At 39.2% G+C, this 27,070-nt stretch overlaps 1 protein-coding gene across 2 annotated transcripts in view; it reads left to right on the top strand.

Annotated features, from left to right (window-relative positions):
• lrfn5a (leucine rich repeat and fibronectin type III domain containing 5a) overlaps positions 1–7,923 on the top strand; it is a 135,732-nt gene extending 127,809 nt beyond the window's left edge. For both annotated transcript variants that reach the window (XM_004559322.3, XM_004559323.3), the window contains 2 exons: positions 5,249–5,522; positions 6,105–7,923. In XM_004559322.3, coding sequence (XP_004559379.2) covers positions 5,249–5,522; positions 6,105–7,055 — 1,225 coding nt within the window. In that variant the 3' untranslated portion in view covers positions 7,056–7,923. The remainder of the gene's footprint in view (positions 1–5,248; positions 5,523–6,104) is intronic.
• Positions 7,924–27,070: the final 19,147 nt, after the last annotated feature.

Here is a 27,070-nt window from a genome sequence, read left to right as displayed (position 1 = left end):
GCCTAGATTTTGTGATCCAAGAACTGGACTGAAAATGACTGGAGCAAAAACAATGTCCAAAGCAAAACTTTGAAAGACATCAGAAGGCCTGAAGAAATATTCCTCAAAACCATTATAATAAATAAATAATAATAAAAATAATAATACTACAAGGAAGTCTGACTATTTGAAAGCAAATAAATGGGGGCTAGAAACTTTTGAAAGATTCTATAGTATAAAACTAGAAACACAATTTCCTACTTTGCATTGAAAGTTGATGACTTTTAAACCCGCATAACCTTGAAAAGCAATATACACTACCAGTCAAAGGTTTGGACACACCTTCACATTTAATGGCTTTTCTTTATTTTCATGACATTTATTTTCATAACTCAAAACATATTTTAGATTCTTCAAAATACTCACCCTTTGCTTTGATTACTGCTTTGCACACTCTTGGCATTCTCTCGATGAGCTTTATGAGGTCGTCACCTGAAATGGTTTTCCAACAGTCTTGAAGGAGTTCCCAGAGATGCCGAGCACTTGTTGGCCCTTTTGCCTTCACTCTGCGGTCCATCTCATCCCAAACCGTCTTGACTGGGTTTAGGTCAGGTGACTGTGGAGGCCAGGATATCTGGCTCAGCTATCCAGTTTCGTCATAGCAGTTGCTGGTTTTTGCAACTTCACTTGGAAACTCATTCCAAATTTTAGCTATTTTCTGGACTGACTACCTTGAGTTCTTAAAGTAATGATGGACTGCCATTTCTCTTTACTTAACTGATTGGTTCTTGCCATAATATAATTCTAACAGCTGTCAGCTGTGTACCAACCTGACTTCTGCACAACACAACTGATGGTCCCAACCCCATTAAGAAGTCAAGAAATTCCACAAATGAACCCTGACAAAGCACACCTGTGAAATGGAAACCATTTCAGTTGACTACATCTTGAAGCGCACTGAGAGAAGGCCAAGGATTTGCAGTGCTGTCAAAAAGCAAAGGGTGGCTACTTTGAGGAGTCTAAAATATAAAATATAAGACAAGTTATTTATCAATTTTGTCTTTGCTACATAATTACATAATAATAATAGATTTTATTTGAGGGCGCCTTTCAAAAACCCAAGGTCACCTTACAAAAGAACAAAATTAATAAAAGCAATAGTCATAAAATACATAAAAATAAGTGATTAAATAAATAATTGCAAAGCAGAACTTGACAACAGATAAAATCAGCACTAAAGCGAATACGTTTGAACAGATGTGTTTTGAGCTGTGACTTAAATGCGGGAAGAGAGTCATATTTCTTATGGCTGGAGGAAGAGAGTGGCTGGAAGAGCAGAACGACTGAAGGCTCTGTTCCCCATAGTGGTAAGACGTGCGGACGGAACAGTAATAGTTTTAATAGTTTTGCAATTTTCATTAGTTTTTATTTTTATTTAGTTTTGACTTCAGATTTTCAATTTTATATCAGTTTTAATTAGTTTTTACCAATTGTTTGCTAGTTTAGTTTAGTTTTTATTTTTTGGAAAATCCTTAGTTTCAGTTTAGTTTTGATTAGTGTCAGTTATAGTTTTAGTTGTGTTTGCAATAATTAAGTGCAACAAAATCCCAGTTTCATCATATCAGTCATGCTCTTCTGCTTATCCTTGGGTATGTTGCTATTCCAGCTACCATACCCTGCACCCTGGACAGGTCGCCTGTCTGTCGCAGGGCTAACACGCAGAGACAGACAACTCACATGGGTATGGGTTCTTTAAATAAATAAATAAATAAATAAAGGCAGATGAACAACCATTGATACCAGGCAACTATAAAATGTATATCTTGGCCCCAATGAGACTATTAACTCTTGCAGCACCGGGTGTTCGTAATTTTGGTTCAAGTGAATTGATACATTTTTTTGAAGGCAATTGACTCACACAGTTATGTAGATGTGCCCGTCCTGTTGTCTCGGGATGCATCACGCTGCCTTGCCTGGGGTTAGCTTCTGTTTCTGGGGATGAGGGTTGAGTGTGCTCCCTTACCTTTTCAAGGTAAGCTAGGTTAGCCTTCTTGTGTGAGCTTTTCAAGTGCACTTTAAGGTTTGTGGGATTTTTTTTCCCCTTTAGAAATGTCCCTCATAATTTGTCTCTTTCCACTACAAGACACTTGCTTTATCCAAAACACAATCATATTCAAAGTAATCCCAAATTGGACTCTGGCGCTTTCTCCTGACTTTTCCTGACATGATTCTGCGCGTGGACGCAGCAACACAGACGACTCGACTAACGTACTGGCCACCTGCTGGCATAATGAGACAGCAAGAAAAAAATCTGGAAACTAAACTTCATTTTCACCCTTGACTATTGTATGACACACACACATCTACGAAAACTAAACACATTTATGCTATAAATTCAGTTAATTTTAGTTAGTTTTGTGAACACTCATTACAGTTTTAGTTAGTTTTCCTCTTTTTATTTTTATTTCCGTTAACGAAAATGTTTTTTCACTTCTAGTTTTCGTTATTTCGTTAGTTTTCGTTAACGATAATAACCTTGGTAAGATGAATAGCAGATGAGGATCGGGAAACAGTGGTGATATGGAGCAGGTCACACAAATAGGAAGGAGCAGATTTATGGACACACTTGTACATGAGAAGTAAGAGTTTAAAATTTATCCTGGCTTCTATGGGCAACCAGTGAAGCTGCTGAAGAACTGGCGTAATATGAGCCCTTGACAGAGTACGAGTTGTGACCCGAGCTGCAGAATTTTGAAGAAGTTGGAGTTTATGAAGGGACCTTTTAGGGAGACCAAATAAGAGGTAATTGCAGTAATCAATGCGGGATGTAATACGACTATGGACACGGATGGCAGCAGCATGGGGAGTAAGGAAGGGATGGAGTCGGTTAATATTACCTAAGTGGAAGTATGTAATTAATGTGGGACTGGAATGAGAGAGTATTATCAAGTATGACACCCAAACTCTTAACCTGAGGGGAGGGTGGGAGAACTTTCAGTGTTAATGGAAAAACTGTGGGATTTGGATAAGATAGAGGCTGTACCAACAACTAAAACTTCTGTTTTATTACTGTTTAGTTTAAGAAAATTGGAGGAGAACCATGATTGTAGGTAGGTGAGAGGGATAAATTGGGTTTAGAAGAAATGTAGAGCTGGGTGTCATCATGTATCTTGCTTCATATATTTGATTTCTTCATTATGTATCTACAATTTAGGAAGTAGTAAAAATAAATAAAAGCCATTAAATGAGAGGGTTTGTCCAAATTTTTGACTTTTTAAAAGAAGAAATGCTGGTATGAGCTGTCAAAAGATAATCAATAAATGCCTATAGTTTAAGTTAAAATGCAGAGACCTACCAGGAGTTATGAAAACAAACGCTTTTTATAGAAAGATATTACTGCTTTAAACACAGCCACACATACATTCTTGCACACAAACGAAGCCCAAAGCAAGCACAGCAGTTAATAGAGAAATTAATCCCTGTCTGTGGATGCATGTGTATCCAAATGCAGCTGCTTGTGTTTGAGCTTGTAGGTACCAGTGACTTTCATTCCTGTCATTAACCTGCTATCTTCAGTATCCTTGTATGTGTCCCACCATAGAACTAATGGCATTTTCAGGATGTGTGTTTACGTGTAGTCAAGGTTCACCACTATTGTGATAAAACCATTAAGAGAAGCAAAGGGTAGAATTCTCATGGTCATCCACTGTTCAGATGATCCTATTAGTATTCATAGGGTTGTATGAATACCCTTCCTCACATGCACTCACATTCACTTAAAGCCTTGTGCTGTTATTCCATAGAGGGTATAGTCATGACCTGCCATTAAATTCATCCCCGAGCTCTTAATACTAACCATTAAACCTTAACAAGTCTTCTAACCTTCGCTTAACTCGAACTCAAAACCAGATGCTTTAACCTGGCCAAAGTAGCCCTCTGCTGCTCTCAGTGCACGCTCGACCACGGGCTTCTGAACTAGCTGCCCTCTTTGGATTTAATGAGGAATTTCATTAGCATTTTAATGACAAATTCCAGGACCGCTGACAAGACTTTATTTTAGAGAAACTGAAGGGCAAATATGCAAAACCTCCACTCAAGTGTCCAGTAAAGAGCAACAAATTGGACTCAAAATGTCCGAGTGTCCAAGAGAATATCCAAAATGATTCATTCTTTATTCATCCTTATTGTCAGAACTGACGAGGAAAGACTGAACGGTTTAAGTATACTTGTGCATCGTCGCAGGTCCATGCTGTCAAAGGTTGTCGGCTCAAACCTTCTGTGCCATAATAAGTCATTTAATTATCCTTTATTTGAGGATTCAGCATCCAAAGGAGCGGAGTGTGTTTACTCTGTGTCATTTCATTCACTTCACTTTTCGTCACTCTTGATTTTTTTTTCTGCATTCCTGTCTTCTTTTAAAAATGCACTGTACTGTTTTATTACTCTGGAGGATGGTGTCACATGTTTGTAGAAACAAAGCAGTGGGTATATTCATTATTTAGATTGTGCATATTTTCTGCACAGTGTTTTCACTATGATGACATGAGGAGCCTATCTTCTTACAGTCGTACACAAGAGAACTGACAGAAGTTCACCTGATGTTAGAAATTTGTTTAAGGTTATGAATGATGGTTCATTTGAAATTAAAAAAAAAAGAGTAATGTCCTCCCACAGCAATTATTTCATGTACTTTTCATATTTTTATGAAAACCTCCCTGTTTAGTTCGACTTTATTTTTAACATTTCATGGACAGAATAGAACAACTGAATATAGCGAGGCCACTCAGCCTTGTTGCATTTTGTTGCAATTGTGATACTGCACCTAAACTATCTCTTAAAGTGCTAATTATTTTAATTTCCTTCAACTTACAAATGTTGAATCTCCAAAACAGCCACAGAAAGGGAATAGACTAGGCTAATTAACGCTGTATGTAACTGCTCATGATTCTTGCTATTCTGCCTCTTAGGCACTATTGCTACTGCTTTAGTTCTTTATTTGTCGGGAACCATGCATAGAAGCATTTAACTAGTATTGACTTTCTATCTGCACTCCTTAGGCAGGCAAACACAGCATTAGTTATGAAATCCAAATAATAGATGTTGAGTCAAATATAATTACTAGTTTATTTGTTTCTCTATGAAGGCTACTGTTTTCCACTAAGGTAGACTATATTAGCCATCTCAAAAAGGCTTCAAGAAGCTTGAAGCCAAGAAACTGCTGACACACATGTTGAACTGTCATTTTGCCTTCCCTGTCTTCCTGCCACAGAATGATCCCTCCATCAAGCAAGAACTTCCTAGTCAACAACCTGGCAGCAGGCACCCAGTACGACCTCTGTGTCCTGGCCATCTACGATGACGTTATCACCTCTCTGACAGCGACGCGAGTGGTCGGCTGCGTGCAGTTCACCACCGAGTCAGAGTACATGAGATGTCATTTTATGCAGTCTCAGTTCCTGGGTGGGACCATGATCATTATCATCGGAGGGATAATAGTGGCCTCGGTTCTAGTTTTTATTATCATCCTGATGATACGATATAAGGTGGGTCTATCTCTGTCGCTCTTGTCCAGTCTAGCCATAAGGCAGCAGGAATGAGGCAAGAGAGCTTTTCATTTAGCTGAATGATTGTCGTTATGGTGATCATGTAACAAGAAAAAGTCACAAAGTGATCTAGTGATTTTTTTTTTTTTTAATCTTTTGGTCTTCTTTGTATCTTTCTAATCAAAACTGTAAATTAGAGCTTAAATAAAAGCATTAAAATGATTTGTCTACATAAACTGATATTTTGAAGCATTTTAAAGTATCCTTAACTGATGCAAAAGCTACATCTGTTATAGTCATAGTGGTATTAGGTCTCCTGTAAATTTTTAAATATCATAGCATATTTTGTTTTATTTACAACAGCAACTTAGTCCTGATACAGGGACCAACAGGTTGGACTCAACGTGAATTTTAAAAGGGAAGAACCAGGTGAAGACATAAAGGACTAAACGTGTGCCTTAAAATGCATAAAAGTATAACTCAAAAAGTGTTTTTCTTGTTACTTGAAAGGGTTCAAAGGGAGACACTCAAGATGAGAAAAATCGGATCTAATTTTCCCTTTTCCCTATGTTTTTTCCTCAGGTGTGCAACCCTAGTGAGGGTGGCAAAGGCATTTCAATGTCAATGACCAACGTTCACTCACAGACCAATGGGCAGCAATCTCAGGGTTGCACCGTGACTCCAAGCTCCTCTAAACACGGCTCAATCGGATTAGACGACCTCTCAGGAGGCACAAAGAGGAGTGGTGCTGCAGCAGCGGGAGGTGGGAGAAAGGATACAATAGCTCAGGCCTCTGAGTCTTCCCTGCCTGACTGCTCCACAGCCACATCAGTTCTCAGCCAGGCTTGGTCGGCCAGAAGCCCAACAGCTGGAGCCGGGGAACGAGAGAAAACAGTTGAAGAGAGAGCTCAAGCCGGCATTGCATCACCCACCGCCACCACAGGCTCCCTACACAAGCCAAAGCGAAAGCCCGCCCCAACTAAGCCTGGCTCTGCTTGCTCCAGTGGCCAGGGGATGATCGAGAACCTCCCAACTGCCTCCTCGACACGACCACCTTCCTCTACTTCCACCGCCTCCTCTGCCCTCCTTCATTCCTCATCCCCCGGTGCCCTGGAGAACCTCAACACCAACCGAAATAACTCCACCGCTCTCTCTCAGACCCCACCACCTCCCTTTGCCTCTTCCCCTTTCTTCAGCCCTATCGCCACACCGAGCCCAGTCCCATCTGTGCGATTCAGAGAGACGCCCATCCTGCGCCGGGCTCCTCGCACCGCCGCCTCTTCTGCCAGATATCAGACTCTTCCTGTGGAGGAGGGAGGAAGGAGCAGAGCTAGGAGGAGGTACTCACTCAGTGAAGGAGGCTCAAAAACTCACTCCGCCCATCAGGGAGGAGGAGGAGCACCCAAAATAGGGCGCGTAATACGGAACAAAAGGAGCCAATCAATGAGCGGTATGCTACTCCCAAAAGATGGGGACGAAGAGTCGGACAAAGGGCGGTGTGACTCTGACTGGATCTTAGAAAGCACAGTTTGAACTGGAATGAGCCAGCGACCATAAAATGAACTTTGGTTTATTCATTGTTTGTCCTTTGTGTGAGTGGATGCGTGCAGTGTGAATCAAAGTTTTGTTTATAGGCGTATGTGTGAAAAGCCTGCTTGTGTCACGAAAAACTTTGCGTGTTGTTACTGTGTGTTTTCCTGTTTGAATTTTCTTTCTAAACGTGTGAGAGGTTGACTGTGTTTCTGGTAAACGTGTGTGTGCGTGTGTGTGTGCGCGCTTTTTAAAAAAATAATCAGTCTTTTCATAACTTTTCTCCACAGTTATTTGTACTTGATTTACAGTTTACAGTTTTGTTTTTTGCTTTTGTTTCCACTTCAACAGTATCCATTTTGCAGTCAATCATTCAGCGAGTGGATAACTTGCCTTGTCTCGTAGCGTCCTCGAGTTGTCTCGTTGGTTCCACTTTATAGCACAAAAGAAAAACAAGACAATGGACTCGCCACGTCATTTCCCGATTCACTATCACCTTATCTGAAAAATACCACAAAAAGGGAATTAATACAGGAAATAAGAGGAATAAAAAAATACAAAAACGGGAAAAGCACACCATTCTTAATGTTCACACGCTCACAGAGATGTGCATCCATAATGTGGCAAGAGAATAGCAGTCGGTGCCTTCTTTTGCACTAACAGACCCTCACTAACAGATACTTTAACCGGATTTAGGACTCCACCATGGCTCCACGAATGAGGGGACGGATTAAGGAAGAGAGATTTCACACATAGCCTTTCTTACCTACTGCGGAGTACAGACCTTTTCTGGACACATAAAGACAAAATGTTGCAGACAGATGAAGACTTTAATGAACCTCTTATGAAATTGATATTTTTTAAAGCGAAGTATTAAAAAAAAAAGCAAAGAAAAAAAGCAACGTGAGAACCTTGTGAGCTTTTCACTGACACTGGTATAATACAGCCTGTGTTGGTCACAAGCTCACGGAAAGCTTCTGTACAGAAAAAGACAACATGTACTGTTGTTATGTTGTGTAAAATAAAAAAGGGATAAAATGAAAATGGGAATGTTATGGGTGTGCTTTACAGCGAATATACAGCATGTCAAAAAATATACTGTGCTGGCATATTGCTCCAGTTTTTCATATCATTATTATATATTATATTATCTTTTCAATTGGAAAATTGTTTGAATGATGCGGCTTTTCATTCATATTTTGATAATTCGATGTATCGATGTTTACCTTAAAACCTCAGGCATAGTTACACACACACACACACACACACACACACACACACACACACACGTAGTCTGGAGGTTTATTCACAGCACAGAATCTGATTTCCATACCTCCCACCTCTCACTGACTGCATTTATTAGAGGGAAGCAATTTAGGAAAAAGTGCTCCCTGTGAGGCTTTGACAGTTTGCCAATGTGCCAATGAGTAAGGCTCACGTGACCTGTTTTTAAGTGCTTACAAAACAATCATAGCGCTCACATGAAAAACAGACTGTTGTGTAGCACGTGAGAAATAAGAGAGGGAGCAATAATTCAGCTCCATACAGTGCTTTATGATTCTCATATAGAGCACTCTTCTAAAGTAACAGGCACTTCTTATAACAGAAGAGCTTCTATCCTCCCCACTCAAAGGAAACCTTCTGTTGTATCTCTGTCTGTGGTGAGTTTTTAAAAGGTCTTATGTGTGGACCAGAATGATATTCAACAAAATCTACATCCAAAATCTGAATGTGGTAACAAGGACACACAGAAGCACAGCACAGTTGCCAAAGAAAATGATTTTTGTTGACTTACAGGCAAGAACCATAAAAATCTTCACTTGTGTACAGAAGACAGGAGGGTTAATATTACGTGGATTCAGAAGGTTGCAGTGAAGGCTACAGTTCAGTTCTATTCTATTCTGTTCTATTTTAGGCCTAATACAGCATAACTAAGGGAGGGTTCAAGGTCACCTAATATATCCCTAACTATAACCTTAATCAAAAGGGAATGTTTTAGACCTAATCTTATAAATAGTGAGGGTGTCTGTCTCCCAAATCCAAACTGAGGACCTGGAAGCTGAAGGTTCTGCCTCCCATTCTACTTTTAAATACCCTAGGAACCATGAGTAAGCCAGCTGTCTGAGAGCAAAGCTCTGTTGGAGTTATACGGTACTATAAGGTCTTTAGGATAAGACTGCGTCCGATTATTCAAGAACTAAGTGAGGAGCAGGATTTTAAATAAATTTAACAGGCAGCTGATGAAGAGAAGCCGATGTGGGAGAAATATCCTTTCTTTCTATTCACTGTCAGTAGTGTTGCTGCAGCATCCTGAATCAACTGAAGGCTTTCTATGCAGCTTTTCGAGCAAATTGAGAATAATGAATTACAATAGTCCAGCCTAGGTGTAATAAAAGCATTATTACTGAATTATCATATACTGGGTATATTTCTGAACTAAAACTGGTGGACTTTGCAGGACTCTGTGTTACAACAAAACGTTTAAACCCAGATTATTTCCTCAAAAGAGACAGTAGAGTTGAAGGGCTGATGATTCCAGGTGAATGGGGTTGTGATGACATATGTCGCTGATGCCAGAGAAGCCGGTGAACAGTGGCAGTCATGCTTGCTATATTTGCAAGCATGAGGTTGATTTGGTGGTGAGTAGAATTAACAGATGCCTGTCTTGCTGGCACACAAAGGAAATCTAGGGCACGAGAAGAACTTGATTACAAAACTGGAGATCAAAACGAGAGCAAGAAAATTAGAGAGGAGCCTGGGTGTTGTTTCCCACTACAGCTGACAAACCAGACATCAAACATCAACGTCTTTTTCATACTGACCCAAATTTAAGAATCATCACTGCTGATGAGAGGTTGGGCTACAGCTACAACCAGACAATTTTCAGTTGAACAGTCCACAGCTGTGGAACCATAAGGCAGCGCTTCAAATGAGACCAGTGCACAGTAGTTATTTTTTCCCCAACATTTACTGGGTTGTGTATTTTAACATCAAACATGAGACTACGCTGCTCAAAAATGAAAGTCGGCAAATTGGCATTTTGACATCCTGCTTGAAGGGCTAACTCCCATAGCACAACAAAGGGCTCCCACTGGGAGGAGGCCTTGGGTAGACCCATGCAGGACACACTGGAGAGATTATATCTCTTGGCAGTCCTGGTGTTACCTCGACACTAAAAGCTGATTTTTCTCAAACATTCTGTTGTGCAATTTTGTGCTAGTAGATTTGTCGATTTTAGAAATATTTCAAACGGACAAAAACCTCCATAATGTAGCCTGTAAACTCCACAATCAGAATGTGCCATATACTCGCGCAAAATAAGAACACAAAGAATTTCCAAATAGAATTTCCACATCAACAAACACAAAGAGTAACAAGGCTGTGGGCCACACTCAGTATGGGTGAAGTCGATATTAGTTAACATCAATGCAGGAAATTGATTCACTTTTAAATTAAATTGCCAAAAAATTGTTTGACATGAAACTGTTCTGACAGCCAATTTCCAATTGATGTTCTCACTTCAATTAACAGACACTGTTGTTTTAATTAAGTAAATTGAATTGACAGAACTAATGGTGAGTCATTGCTGACCTTTACAAGCAATTTGAGGGTTTATTGTGGTTCTTCTTCCCGCTTTGGGTGGCATTTAGGTTAATATATTAATATTAATATCAATGAAAATTATGTGTTTTATTCTGATAACACAATTTAATTAGAGTGAGAGTCTTCAAAACCAAAACCCTCCCCCCCATCACCATATCACTCCCTGGTGTTAAATTACAGCAGCTGATGAGGCAAGCAGACATGGAGTAAATGTTTAAACAGGAACTCGAGCCACTGGAGAGTTACAGGAGAAGATGAGAGGGGAAACAAAACCCCTTCCTACAACTCTCCTTGATTAATTTGTGTAAAAAGTCCACGGTTACTGGTGGACAGCTGTCCTGTTCATTCACAAATGGGAATATGACACGAAGCTCACTCATTCGTAGGTTTACCGCCAGCAAAGAATGCCAACCCAGTTCTAGGGTTTCTCACAAACACTTTCAGCAAACATGAGAAACACATTAACAGAGCTTCTTTATTACAAGCCCAACTCTGCACAAGCTTTCTTAACAGTCCTCTTTTCCTTGCTAGCTACGTGCACCACCTCTGGAGGCCCGGCAGAGGAGGCAGTACTGAAATATGGAGAGGGACTGATTAGAATCTGCAGAACAGGTGTGTCACTCACCTCACCTGAGCTGTCCCATCGAGCCCAACCTCTCCCATCGGCAGCCAATCGAAGAGCTCACCCCACCAACACAGGGAACACATTCATAAGCTTCCTCACTTTAAAAGCATATCTCCTGGTTCACACCTCCTCAATTGACCTTCAAATGCCTGCCTTAAGCTGTGAATGCTTAATGGTAAGAGGCTTAGGAGGAGAATATCCCTCCCTGTATCCTTCTTCCTCAATTTCTTTCCCTTTAAGCCCAGCTCTCTTTCCCTTTCCACCCTCCCACTGTGGTTCTTTCATTTCTGATTTTATATTTTGGGGATTTAAGAGCAGATTTTATACAGTGAATGATCGGGTTTTTTTAACAGAGAAGAAGATTAAAGTAATAATCTGAGGAATTTGCAGTATATTTCTGTTAATATTCTGAGTAAGATGCTAAATGAATAAATAACTGTGGTGAAGAGTGATCCATAGCTGGGGAACAGGATATGGAAGAGCAGTCTAATGGAGACCATCTGATCAAGCACCAGCTGAAGTGTGAGTCATCTGGAGGAATAAGGGGTTGGCTAGAAGTGTGCCTTGGAGACATAACAGTGAAACTGTGGAAAAAGGTGAGTTAATTAGAAAAATATGAACATCTGTTGGACACCATAGTACAAGATCCAGTTGCTTTCCTTCTAAAAGAAGGACAATATCCCAAATTCTTAGACTATGTATAAAGCCTGACATCTAATGGTGAAAAACAGGCCATGTTGCAAAGTAAAGGACCAGTCAGGGTGGTCTTGGCATCAAACACACGGGGTACAGGGGATTGTTGCATAGACTTGAACAGAAGTCCCTCTGGAAACTGCAGCTAAAATGTTTCTTGTGGTGAAATCATTCATGCCTAACATATTGTGTTATTCAAGATAATGGAAGAAAAACTTGATGCGGGTAAAAAAACAGTTGGCTTTTAACATGTGTTTTTAGTCTCTATCTTTAATAATAATCTCATCCTACATATGACGAACCAGCTTTGTGACAATGAGCCATTATTTTCTTTTTGGTTAGATTTTTTTATTTTGGAGTTTGTGCCACGATCTTTGGCACACGATTGCTATTCATCTTTTGCTCCTTCCACACATCCAGTTTGACAGTGTACAGTTTCTTGAGTTTTTAGGCAAGCAAATTAATGAATACTTTGAGCGCAATTCAGATCAAACATCGGCAAGTGTGAGTTGGGAAGCCTTCAAGGCATACTTAAGAGGGCTAATCATAAGCTATTCTAGTAAGAAAACAAGAGAAAGAAACCAAAGGATAAAATATCTGGAAGAAAAAATTAAAATGTTAGGAGAGACAAGCTTTCAATCAGGCCAAAATAATGAGGACAATGTAAAAGAATTATTACTATTGAGAACGCAATATAACGAAATGACAAGCGAAAAAGCAGCTGTAAATTTATTGAGATTAAAGCAACAATTCTATGTCCAAAATGAAAAACCCAGCAAATTCCTGGCTTGGCGTATAAAACAGCAGGAATCTGAAAAGGCAATTACAAAACTTGAAACTTTAAATGGAAATATCATAGTAGACCCATTAGAGATAAACAATGCATTTAAAGTGTTTTATGAAACATTATATAATTCTGAATTCAACAATGCAACTCGAATACAATCTTTATTTCTAGATAAAACTGGTATACCAAAAATTTCAGACGAGGACAAAGAAAATGTTGACAGGCAAATTAGTATGCATGAAATTATTGATGCTATAAACTCTCTAAATGCTGGTAAAACAGCTGGCCCAGACGGATTTCCAATCGACCTTTATAAATACTTTAAAGATAAATTAGCACAGCCCCTCTTAGATATGTATATAGAATGTTTTAATACTGGTAATCTTACTGCTTCATTGAGGGAGTCCCTGATAATATTCCTTCCTAAACCTGGAAAACTAAATAACAAGTGTGAAAACATGCGTCCTATAAGCTTAATTAACACAGACACTAAATTATCTGTATAATTCTCGCCAAAAGATTAGAAAGTGCTCTTCCAGTTATTATAGGAGATGATCAAAATGGATTTGTTAAACATAGGCAGGGTTTTCATAATGTAAGACGAGTCCTCAACATTCTTCATAATCAAAGTGAACAGGAAGATACAGTCATTCTTTCGCTCGCCGCGGAGAAGGCTTTTGATAGAATCGAATGGCCATATTTCTTTGATGTCATTGTTAGATTTGGGTTTGGTAATTTATTTCTGCATTGGATCAAGCTACTACACTGTCAGTCTGTTGCTCAGGTTCAGACAAATGAGGTAATTTTTGTACCATTTGACATTAAAGGAGGGTTCACCATTATCTCCACGTTTATTCCTTTTAGCTATTGAACCTCTGGCAATAGCTGTTAGAACCAGTGGACAAATACAAGGTGTTAGGATTGGTAGAAAGGAGCATAGAATTGCTTTATTTGCTGATGATGTCATGCTATTTTTAAAGCAACTAAAAACTTCTGTGCCTGCTATAAAGGATTTAATAGATCAGTTTGGGGCCTTCTCAGGGTATAAAGTAAATGTAACAAAATCATCATTAATGTTACTTAAACAAGGGTATAATCAAAATGTAAGTCAGAATATATCTGGCTTTACTGTTAATTCTGAACACACTTATCTAGGCATTAAAATAGTTCCTTCACTAAAAGATGTGGTGGTACTTAACTATAATACAATTCTACAGAAAATTTCCAAAGATTTGGAGCGTTGGAAAAGTTTACCACTATCTATTATTGGAAGGATTAATGTTGTTAAAATTAATGTATTACCTAAACTCTTGCATATGTTTCAGAATGTCCCACTGGCTCCTCCTACTGGATTGTTTACAAAACTAGCGTCATTAGTCAGAGAGTTTATTTGGAACAAGAAGCATCCCCACATTCGCTTGTCTTTGTTGTATCTTCCCTTTGATGCAGGGGGGTTGAAATGCCCCAATTTTTACTGGTACTATCTGGCTGTTCAACTAAGGACAATAATGTTTTATTTTCCATCCCAAAATACCCCATCTTGGGTGGGGATGGAAGCAAATTCTCTTAAAATGCCATTAAACTTGTACTTATACTCTGCGCAGCCAAAACAATTAAAGAAAGAAACAAATAATCCCATTGTCCGAAATATGATTAAAGTTTGGTTTACAATAAAAGAAATGATGAATATTAAGAATAATCTCTCTCAGTTTAGTCCTATTTGGGGAAATGCCTTATTTGTACCAGGAAATTTGGACGCAGGGTTCCAGGGTTGGGCAGAAAAAGGTGTTAGGAAAGTGGGTGATCTTTTCTGTGATGGAATAATTGTCATGGCTGGGTCTGTGACCCAGCATTTTGTGTTCATTATATATTGTGTATTTCTGTTTTTAGTATGGGGATATGTTAAGTTGTTGTTTTTGCATTAGTTAGAACTTGAGTCTTTGTGTTTTGTCATTTATTGTTTGGGTTAAGCTCATCCATCTCTCTTAAACCCCTAAGTTGTTCAGCCTTAGTTCTGTTTATTGGATCTCCTCATTTCCCCTTCCCCTGGATCTTAGTCTCATTTGCCCTTTGTGTTCCACGTCTCATGTTGTCAAGCCCATGTTGTTTGGTCTGTCTCATGTTTCCTGTTTTATTTTGAAACAGTCCTCTGTTCTTTGTTCATTGCATTTAGTTTCACTTCCCCTGTCCTGTCATTAGGTTATGTGTGTCAGCTGTGTCCTCATGTGTCTCCACTTCCTCTGATCACCTCATGTGTGTATTTAGTCCTCAGTCTTGCTGTGTTCAGTGTTGCGTTGTCTGTGTTATCTCCCCTATCCCTTGTCACAGTTTGTATGTTGTTTAGTCATAGTCTAAATCCCAGTCTATGTTCAGGTTTTCCCTCAGTTACTTTGTTGTTGTTTTTTCCGTGAGCTTTCGGCCCTAAATAAAGGCTCGCTTTTTGTTAAGTCCAGTTTTGTGTCCTGGCCTCTGTCTGCTCTTGGGTCCTCTACTCACTCCACACGGTCTGCCCCGGCAGTCCGTGACAATAATGGTTTCATTTGAGGATTTAGTTCCAAAATTTAAAATCCCCCAAAAACACTTCTTTAAGTATTTACAGATTAGAAGCTTCATTTCTTCCATGCAAAATCAGTCTCTCAACATTACCCAGTTAAGTAAGTTAGAGGAGTTAATGGTGAAAAAATGTGGTAACAAAGGCTTAATTTTAACATTCTATAACTGGATTGTCTCTGCCTGTTTCTAAGTTAGAAGCTTGGAGAAAAGACCTAAATATTAATATTTCTGAGGAGACATGGAAGTCAATTTGCTTAAAATCACAAAAACAATCAATTAATAGTAACCTAAAGTTATTACAATACAATTGGATCATCCAAACATATGCAACACCGGTGAAATTGAACAAATATAATGGCAGAATTCCAGATACATGTTTTAAATGTGGAGAAGCCCGTGGAACATTTTTCCACTGTATATGGGAATGCAGAATTGTCCGTGCATTTTGGCAGGAAGTGATGAACAAAATAAACCAAATTTTGAATACAAAGATTGCTTTAGATGTATAAATGTTGCTATTACATGTGTATTCTAAAAATCTTAAACTAGGAGCCCATCAAATTGAGTTTATGGATTATTGTACATTACAGGCAAAACGTATGATTGCATTAAATTGGAAAAAATCAGATCCTCCTGCTATTTGTGCTTGGATAAATTCTTTGGCACAGTGTATGGCAATGGAAAGGATAATGTATTTTCTCAAAGACAAGTTAACATATTTTGATGAGATTTGGAAGCCATTTAAAAACTTTATTAAAGAAGTAAACATTGGACAACTGCAGGAGTGTGGATGAGGGGAAAATTGTTTAGTAGCTATTTCTGTTGTGTATTTTTTTCTCTTTCTTTTTTGTTTCCTTTAATATGTTTAAATGTCACATATTGTACGAACGTATACCGTATTTCCCGGACTACAGAGCGCACCTGAATATTAGCCGCACAAGCTAAAAGCAGGGGAAAATCCTGTTTTGTACATACATTAGCCGCACCTGACTAAAAGCCGCAGGTGTTTCAATGTTGACTTATCATATCCCAGATAGCAAGGAAACATTGAAACACTGTTGAGTCAATATCAGGCTGTGTCATTGAATCAACGTTGAAGTGTGACGTTGACCTAACGTCACTCTTGCACCCGGTTTTAATGTTGAAACAACGTCAGGTTTTGATGTTGAATCAATGTTGAAACCTGACATTGATTCAACGTTGTATTTTCTAATACTGTTGACATTGAAACAATGTCAGATTCTGATATTGAAACACTGTTGAGCTATGGTGTTGATTTTCCACCTCTGTCGCACAGTGGCTTTTTATTAAAACAACAGTTAAATCATGACTGGAAATCTACCTCTCTTTATAGGTATTTTAACCAATACTAAACTACTGCATGTTTCCATCAATACTTAAACCACCTAAACACATAATTGTACTTATTCCTCAAATTGGACACCCTTTATAAAAAACAAAAACATATGTCTCACGATGTATCATGTCAATATTATTATCCTAAAATAAGAAAGCATTGCATGTGATGTAACAGAGAAAAAAAATAAACAAAAAAGGTCAATAGGCATGTTTCGTTTGCTAAATACTTTATTAAAACACAGTTTTCTATTTACATTTATGTTTAACATAAATTTGTAATTTTTTACTCCGGGATGGGGATGCATGATGTGCGTCCTGCACCACCCAAACGATCTGGGGCGTACCGGAGCCATTTCTGCACTGCTTGTGCAAAGACAAACTCGGACATAGAGTTTGCCCCTAACTGCTGCGTCAGGCAATCTAGGACAAAAATACACACACACACACACACACAAAAAAAGTGAATTAGAGCACATGAATAAGCTCATGTTATAGCACATGATAAATACTTTTTTGCCCCACTGTAACTGTCTTCAGCGGGGAGAAAGTATGTAAACTCCTAGGCTGATAAACATGAAAGTCACCAGGCGTAAATCTGCAAACTGCCGCATTTGATTCCCAAAGAGCTATGAGCGGAAAAAGTGATAAGTCTTAGCATGGTGTGCCGTGTATCCTTTAAAACAAAATAAACATGGGGTCCTTGGGCTGTACAAACTACAACCCGAGGACTAAACAAGCCAAAGACCAAAGACTCCATCTCCAGATTAACCGGACATGAAAGTCTTGTTATTAAGAAAGACAAAGTAATATAGCAAAAAAACGGTAAAACTTACCAAATATGCATTTGCAGAGCGCTGTATCTTTAAATGCCCTTTTTTGCTTTGTCTGGTCCTTGGTTTTTTTCCCTGCCCAGTTTAGTAACGAGGCCAGCTCGTTTGTAATGGCATAAGCCATTACACGGCGGACTCGCACCTCCAGTGTGGTCCCTCCAATCAAGGCAAGGCGTCTCACCTATAGACACATTTCAATAGATGGAATTAGCGTGTCTCATGTCTTAAATGTGTATGCAAGTGCTTGTGTGTTTAATCAACAGGCCGTTGTTATGTATTTAAATCACAGCTATTACACTTTATAGTTACAAAGTGTACATAAACTTTATATACTTACCATTGCCTTATTTGCCTCTATTGATTGAAGAGCTGCCTCTGCATTGTTTAGCTCCTCCATGTTGTGCAAGGGCAAATCCAGAGACAGTACCCCAGCATCTACCGAATCATTGCAGCCGGTATTGCGGATGGCTCTGACCTCATCACGCAGTTCGTTCACAGCTCTCGTCAGGTCTGACAGCATAGTTAATATCTTTTGTGAGGTCGCATCTGTTTAAAAAAAACAAAAAAACAAAAAACAATTCTAGAAAGATTAATGGCTTAAGCAGTGAGAGGCAAAAAATTAATATATCCATAAGTGACGGTGTAACATTCTGCATTCAAGTATAAGTTGTTCTAACTCACATATATTTGATATTTGTATACGGTATGTAGCTTGCCATCACCAGTGCGTGAATTATGTGTGAATGGATGGATGAGTGAATGTGTAAAGCGCTTTGGGGTCCTTAGGGACTAGTTAAAGCGCTGTACAAATATAGGCCATTTACCATTTATACCATGTAAAATGTGAAATTCCAAGATTTTCGAACTTGCCTTGTAATAGTGGCCTCACAGAGTCTCTGGAATCTACAGAAAAACAAATCACAACAAGATGACATTCAGGAGTATAAACTGGTGTTTTGAAGATAAGAGTACAATGACATTGTGATTCAGCTTTAAAAGTATTTTAAAAGCATACTGTCTACAGGGAAGTCCTCGACATCAGACTCTGCATGCTGGGGAGATCGCAAAGCTGTGTCGGTTTGCGTGTTGTGCCGTGGTGGCGAAAGGTGCCGGAAGCTGGGTGGGGAATTATGATGCCTGCTGTCAGTGGGCTGGGGGGAAGACTGCGGAGTGGTGAGGGCTGTTTAGAAAAAGATAATTTTTTTTAATTATTTAAGAATACAGACAACTTGTCAAAAAAGTTTCCTTGTGTCACACACAGATATGTACAAAGACACTAGACAGTATTTTATTACCTGGTATTTTCACTCGAGGGGCCTGGGGAAACCGTTTTTTTGTGGGCTGCTCATCCTCTGAGTCACTATATGTGTACACGGGATTTGGTCTAAAGAAAAAAAGTTGAAAACGGTCATAGGTAATTATAAATGTGCGTTTGGAATATTTTTTCCTAAAGTTACAGTTTGATTTCTAACAACACACACATGAAACGGAGATGTGCAAGAAAGTACAGTATACAAGGAATTTTTGAAGTGCACAAGTGTACACGGCTTCGCGTTTTTAAAAAGTTTACAAGCTTCCACTTTTTTGGACTATATTATGTGGTGATATTGCAGTATGCAAGCACCACAGATAAGTATAAAAGACAAGATCATAAATTCTTAGCAATCACAGATATGTTTGTGAAATGAAAATTTTTTTACTTGTGCTTTCTTTTATGACTGGTCGGAGTTTCAGCTTCGGACTGAAGGTCAGACGTATCACAGTGTTCACCTAGATATTTCTGAAGACTGCGTTCTGCTTCGTGAAATGTGTCTGGAAGTACAAAACACAATGTATGGGCAGACATAAATTAGGACACGAAAAACTTGTTATTGTTGCAGTTATACAACACCAATCCAGTTGATACCCACCATGGCTTATTAGAAGTCGGACTGGTGCATAGGTGAGCCATGTTGCACCAGGATGAACTCTCCTCTTTACTGCGGCATGGATCCTGAATGTGTCTCGCGGAGGATATGGAGGCCATGACAATTTCTCCCCATTTATCCATGTACTAGGGACTATTTCTGTACCACCAGTGCTGAACTGCACAATGCACCAGTCTTTCATTTTTATCTTTTTTTTTTGGAGTCCTTTTTGCCCTGTCTAGTATAAACAGGAAACAGACAATTATAATATATTTTTCATAGTCACTACAAAACTTGATCTATTGACTGAACTAAATAATAAATAATAGCTTAAAATGTATATAGGCAACTATTACAAGCACACACGATAAAACAAACTTTTTTTTTTTATTGACTATGCATGATTGGCAATGCAATGAAAGCTGTGTTGTCTGGACAAAGAAAATATTTGGCAGTAATATTATTGAGCTTTGTAATGCCAGGTCTGCTGTTCAGCTGTGACACTCTGTAGCATCCAATTCTGGATGACGGTAAGGGGTACTGAAAGTAAGACTCTTTGTGACAAAACTTTTGGAAAATAACAAATGTGTCACCATCTACTTTCACAATGTTGCGGATTAAAGCAATGTCATCGACTACCTGCACACAGTTGTCCCCATCCCCAACAGACAAGATGTACTTTTCTGTCACTACTTTCTTGTACTGCTCTGAATGGTGTATCGGAGCCACAAGTGGACCATCATAATGCTGATGCATTAACTTTTGTGCTTTTCTTTGTGGTGCTGGCTTCACATCCGGTTTTTCAGAAAGTCTTTTTACAATTTGTTGTAAAGGCAAGTGAGGCTTTCGCAAGAGATGTTTAATCTGGCCTAAGTAATTTTCATAGGGGAAAGCAGCAATGTTATCTAACGGGCCAAAGAGTCGATATTCTTCTGACAGGTGTGTCAGCTGGTGTACGTTGTATGTGATTTCATCCCTACCATACAATTCGCCGAAGTGAGAAACAAATGACACCAGGAATTCTTTGGCACAATCGACCATTTCATTAGACATAGAGGGGGATAACAGCAGATGCATTGCTACAGAAAACAACATAAAGTTATCATAGAACTCAACTGGAATGCTATTCCTAAGCACTACGGGCCCTGTGTACAACATAAAATTTCGCAACTCTGTTGCTTTCCATCTATCAATTTCAGACAATTCCCTTGGCTTGCGGTTAAACTCATTTGGTGTATAAGGTCGCAGAGCTTTCAACTTTTCTGAAATTTCACCTACTGTTCGACTGGACAGCCTTGTTGCAAGTACTTTGCCCTTTATCCACAAGTATATAAGTTTTCTTGTGACTCCAAGACAACATAGATGCATATAATCCAAGGGAAACATTGTTATCATCTTAACCATACCAGCTAAAGGAGACAATGTTTGATTCAAGTGGTGGTCTTCATCAATCATCAACTGAAAATCTGCATCCGTTCTAAGCTTTGCATTAACTTCTGGGTACGTCATTTTGTTCTTCCATTCACCTGCTTGAACACATTTATCACAACCAGAATAACCATTATGAGCCTTTATGTTTTTAATGAAAGCTCTTGCAGGTGCATCACACACAAATGAACATACTTTAACTGTTATCTGGCAGCTATTGTAGATAATGCCATACTTCAAAATGTGCATGAGGTCCTTCACAAATGGGTCCAAGAACTGAACTACACTTTTTGGCTTACCCAGACCACAGTAGAGACCAACAAGGAATGGTGATTTTGTGTAGTCAACATTTGCAATTGCAAGAATTGGCCAGAACTGAAGTTTACTGCTTTTGAAAAGGGGTAAACCATCTATATTAAACTGCAATTTTAAGTCGTTCAACTTGGCAGGCAAGATCAAGCATTTGAGTCGAGAGACCAACCCTTTAGCCAAACCAAAATGATGGTATTCCCCACCATCCATTTTTATTGTGTTTATTTGACCTTGCGTTCTGAGAACTGTCCTGGCATCTTTTGGTAGGTCTGGGTGAGATACACGCAAAATTCCCAAGAGTGCTGTTACTGCCACCAACGAGACTGAAAATGTAGAAGCCCAGTATCTTAAACTTGTTATTAAGAATTCAGTATTTGGCGCTTTGTCATCAGCTTCAGCATCACTATTATCAGAATCAAACGGTGGAGCATGGCAACCAAAGCTGTCAAAACTAAAGTCACAGTCATTATCCTTGTCGGGTGATACATAGGTCTCACATACTTCTGAAATCTGCTCATAGTGACTGGTAAATACTTGACTATCTATACCTGGGTGACAACAGTGGGACACACCAGACTCTTCTGCAACCTGCGGTCGCTTAACTTCGACTTGTGCATTGCTGTTTTGTTTGTGTTTTTCAGCAACCATCTCTTTAAAGTGCCTGAGTATATCGGACTCTGCTGCCTCAACCATTTTCCGTAATTTGCGCCTCCTTGACCAGCGTGATGTCATTGTCAGTGTATATCAGATTAAACAAATAGTGCTATATTTGGAAATAGCCAAAATAAGCAAATTGTTTAACACTAGGAATTTGAGGACGTGAGCTTCTTACTTATCGATGGGTGGATGGTAGTTACCAAATCAGATCTGTAAAAAAGAGGGGAAAAGGGAACAATGTCAATAAAGAGGGAAAACTAGATACAAAGACGGCTCAGAGAAGCTATTTTCTAAAACTCCGTTTTTTGCATTTACGTGTGGACGAGAAAAACAGAAAAAACGCAGCGTCAAAGGTGTGCGCCTTTTTTGATGTCACACTGTGCGCCACGTTATTGTTTCGGTGAAATGAATTTCTACAATACTGTTACTGTTAATTGTTCTCTCTGCAGTGTTTACATGCTTACATATACACACACAGTTCCTCTCCGTCCACACATACAACTCGGTTCTGCTTCTATGCCCCATCTTTGTTTACCATTTCCCACCGAGGCCTCTAGACTTCTGATTGGCCAACATTTCTACACGGTTAGGAATATAGCGCCACCTGTTGCTTTGGCATGTTCCTAGCAGCGTTTGCCTTCATTTCTGCCTTTACGTGTGGACGGGATTATTTTTTAAAACGAAAACGGAAAATCTCAGTTTTCAAAAAGTTTTCAGCGTGGAACGTAAAGTCTGAATTGAGTGCGAATCGAAGCGGGTGCTCACCAATCATTAAAAGTAACAAAGTCATTGAACACATTTATACAGTACCTTTACGTTTATCACAGATTTACAATTTTTTTGTAGTACTATGCTAAAAAGCAACTACAGAGTGAAAGTCTGGGTCAAGCGCCGAGGCGACGGCAAGAACAAAGGAACCCTCGAAGCGTTAAAGCTAGCTTTGTAAGGGAATATAACGGAAAAGTATGAAACGAAAATGTTTTCTTTGTTGATAGACTTTGTTCGCAGTGCAATTTATTTGTTGCCGGATTGTAAGATGAAAGTAGACACAATTTCGGGCTCCCACATTTTATCCGAAACTTTACATTAACAAGTTTGTTTTGTTTTTTTTACTGTTATTCAAATGCAACCGTGGAAATAACGAATAGAACAAAAGTCATTCATTCTTACCTTATACTAATCGTGGTGCAGGCCAGTGCAGTGCATGAACTGATACCTTCTCCGGTCAATTCCGCTGAGAGTAAATCTAATGTCCCGCTCTACTGTACAAGACAATGGTTACCTGGAGGGATGTACCAATGTGATAGGGGTGCTGCGGAATAGTCCAAGTGGTTGCAGCTTTAATTTCCCGCTCAACCATAAATCGATGGTTTTTCAACGTGATTGTTGTCACCTTGTCAACTATAAATAGATCAACAATCAACGATGACAGAACAACAGTGAATCAATGTTATTTCAATGTCAGTGTCAGGTTCATCAGTATTTCAATGTTGTTTCAACATTGGTTTTGTGTTGACATTTCAATCCTGACGATTCTGATGGTTCAGATGGAAAATCAACATCTGTTCAATGTCTCCTTGCTATCTGGGATGTAAGAGAATATGCACAAAGTGAATTGTCAGGAAAGAGATGGCTGTTTGGAGACACACCACTTTTATTAATATTTTGAAAAACAAGTTATGGGTACATATTTGCATAACCGTTTAGGGTATGTGTACAAGTAGTGGTAATTACAAGTACAAAACATGTACTGTGCTTCATAAATGAGTAACAAATGTAGTACATAACAATAACCTACAGCACACCAGAAAAATAGATTCGGCCTACCTTTTAGGCTCAGGTGCAGTGACATGGCTTTAACAAGAAGAAAAGTCAGTCATTCACCACCATCTTTCTCTTCTTCCTGCGCACTAAAACCACCAAAGTCCTCTTCTCCAGTGTCGGAAACGAACAGGCTCAGGATGACTTCGTCATCCACTCTCAGCTCCTTTCTTTCGTTGTCACTTTCAAAACCAAAGTGTCAGAGTCGAACACCTTCTGAAGAGCCTCCTCTCCATCAGGCAGCAGTCCAGCCCTTCGAAATCCGTTGGTGATCGTGGATGTTTTCACACTTTCCCACGCTGTCAGAATCCAGTGGTGGAGTTGGGCATAACTTGCTTTTTGCAAGTTTATCGCCGCTCATCATCCACGCCTCCAGCTGAACGCGTAGTGCTACTTTGAAGTTTGTTTTTCGCGCTACTTCGTACGGCACTACGTTGCCTGGCGGATGGACATGTGACTAACATACCACTCTTGAACTCCGATCCTTCCGCCAGGCAACGTAGTGCCGTACAACAGCGGAACAAACAAAACAAATCCGCTCATGGACAATCCATAGAAAAGCCGCACCTGACTAAAAGCCGCAGGGTTCAAAGCTTGTGCAAAAAGTAGCGGCTTATAGCCCGACAATTACGGTACATATTTTATGTGTTTTTTATTTGATGGGGTGGGAGGTGGGGTGGGGTTCCTATTACTGAAACATATTACTGGGAAAACAAACCTTTGTATGCTGTTGCAAAAAGCAATAAAAATATTGTTTAGCACAGTGTAATTATATAGGTCATGTAGTTTTGGCATTTCTCATATGTGATCTAAAGTTTTCAAGCCAGAGACTTTTTCTCCAACAGATTTGTCATGCACGTTAGTCCAGCCCATTTAAGGTCAAAGTGTGGCCCATGATGTAAAATCTAAAAAAATAAGGGCTTAGTTTAACCCTGACTTGATATTCATTTATTTTTTTTATATTTAGTAGAAACTTATTCCAAAAATATTGAATTTTTTTGTCTCCTTCAAACTATTAACACTGTGCTGAGGACAGATGTCTCCTCTAAGTACTGCTTTGAACAGAGACATGAGAGTTATTAAGGGCATGATGTTCAAATTCTTCAGAAAGATGAGTTCTCTAAATGAACACTAGTTATAACATGTTGCAGTTTCAAAAATATTTTAGACATCTGCCAAGACATTACGTCCATTTTTTACATTATTTATTTATTTATTTTTAATGACATAGTTTCAGTGCTTTTATATTCACTTGTTCTTGAATACATTTGAAGACACAAGAAAAAGATACACTTCAGAATAGACAAAGGGTCCTTGAGATGACGCAGCTTACGTAAATGGTTGTGCAAGTGGATACGACATCATTTACTGCAGAGACTGTGTGGCCATGTGCAGTTCTGAGGTATTTCTGCATAATATAAGCAAAGCCATCAAATATTTTGTTTAACAACGTGGACACAGGTGAAAAGAAGATTGATGTGAAGAAGAAAATGAAGCGGGTGAAAAAAATCTTTTCAAGGAAAGAAGACAATAATCAAAAGGTTAAGCAATATCCCATCTGACTCAAGACAAGGTGACCTTGAATATTCAAACAATGCAAGACACTGAATTGTCATTTATATTTTTCTCATGTGAAAAACTCAGGGCAACTTTAGGGTGTAGATTTCCTTATAAAATTGTGGCCTGTTGTTGAAAATTCAACACATCACTTAACCAACCTGTCTGTCCCAATATTTGAGTTTGTGGGACTGTCATTATATATTTTTTCAAGAGCACAGCATGCCAAAAACATATCTAAGCTCTGTACAACAGATGTGATGTAGAATCAAGGGCTGTCTTCCAATTCAGGGTCTGCAGCCTTAAAGTACGGACTTCAAGGCCAATTACGTCACAGCGGCGCGCCGAAGGCTGTCCCAATTCAAAGGTTGCTCGAAATGCGGCCCTGAAATGCGTCCTTCATTTCCCTGAATTTTAAGGCTGTGGCAGTGTAGACTTCGTGGCCCAACATATCCCAGAATGCATAGCGCGGCGATGGGTGTGGATAAATTTGCAGAAAAAAACGGCGGATGAGGGGCGGCCGAAGAGTAAACTTTAAGTACTGAATATTATGTCACTTATTTATGTGCAAATGTTTAATAACGAAGAACATTAAAACATTACTGTTGGCTACATGTCTGCAAAGTTATGTGACATTAGTGACGTTTGTACGAACTTGGTTTTAAAGCCTTTACTTTAATATATACGCCGTTCAATAGCTGAGCTTAATCTTACAGAGAATGATCAAAGCTCATGTAGAAACAAACAAACAAATGAACAAAAGATTTTCTCCTTCATTTCTGTCAAACAAAGCTGTATGACACGTTTCCAGCTGTTAGTATCATGGTTGCTAGGCAACCTGGGCAGCGCAACGGAGGCTAGACCGTCCCATTTCACAAGCCTCGCACTTCCGGCCTTAGCGGTCTTTGAGTACGCGGCCCTTGAGGATCGTTGAGGCTGCGTACTTTAAGGCTGCAGACCCTGAATTGGGAGACAGCCAAGGTGAATGGCATCAGATGACCCATCTGCAATCACCGAACCTTCAGAAGATGGTTAAACCGTGGTCATTAAGAGATAGATATGGTCAGCAATGATACTCAGGTAGGCTGTGGTATTTAAAATGCTCAGTTTGTACCAAGGGGCCCGACAGTTTGCCAAGAAAATATCCCCCGTACCTTGACACCACGAGAAGCAGTCTGAACCATTTATACAAGGCAGGATGGAGCCATGCTTGCATGTTGTTTAAATCAAATTCTGTCCTCTGAATATCAAAGGAAAAATCGAGACTCATCAGACCAGGCAAAGTTTATCCAGTCTTCTGCTTTCCAGTTTTGGCGAACCTGTGCAAAGTGCAACCTCACTTTTTAGTTAACAGGAGTGGTCCTTTGCTACTCTTGCCTATCTGCATTAAGGTTAACCATGATGTGTATCAAGAGACTCTCTTCTGCAAACCTTGGTTGTAATGAATGGTTGTTTAAGTTAGTGCTGCCTGACCTGTTGTCTGACCGCTAACATTAACCAGGCATTTTTTCCCAGAGCATTTTTTTAACACTTGATATTTTCTACAACACATCACCATGGCGACTTTACGTTATTTGCTATCAATCACAATAATTAAATAATTAATCAATCCATCCATCAATCTGTCCTCCCATTTATCTCATTCACTCTCAAGAAATAAATTGCAACATAAATGAGTAGAAATATAACAAGCATGCAAGTTTCATCTCAATGAATCAGGTGAAAAAGTGACATCGACAGCCATGCATGGACCAATAAGCAAAAAGCAACAATCCAAAACATACACTCAACATTAATATTAATATTTCCATTGTTTTCATCTGTCTCAAGATTGGCTGCTACTCTTACATGCACGATCTTAAATGTCCCCTCTTTTTCTGTGGTTG

Source organism: Maylandia zebra, linkage group LG19, assembly GCF_041146795.1.
Source record: "Maylandia zebra isolate NMK-2024a linkage group LG19, Mzebra_GT3a, whole genome shotgun sequence".
Lineage (NCBI taxonomy): Eukaryota > Metazoa > Chordata > Actinopteri > Cichliformes > Cichlidae > Maylandia > Maylandia zebra.
Note: the sequence above shows the minus strand (reverse complement) of the source record. Positions and strands in the feature narration are given on the sequence as shown.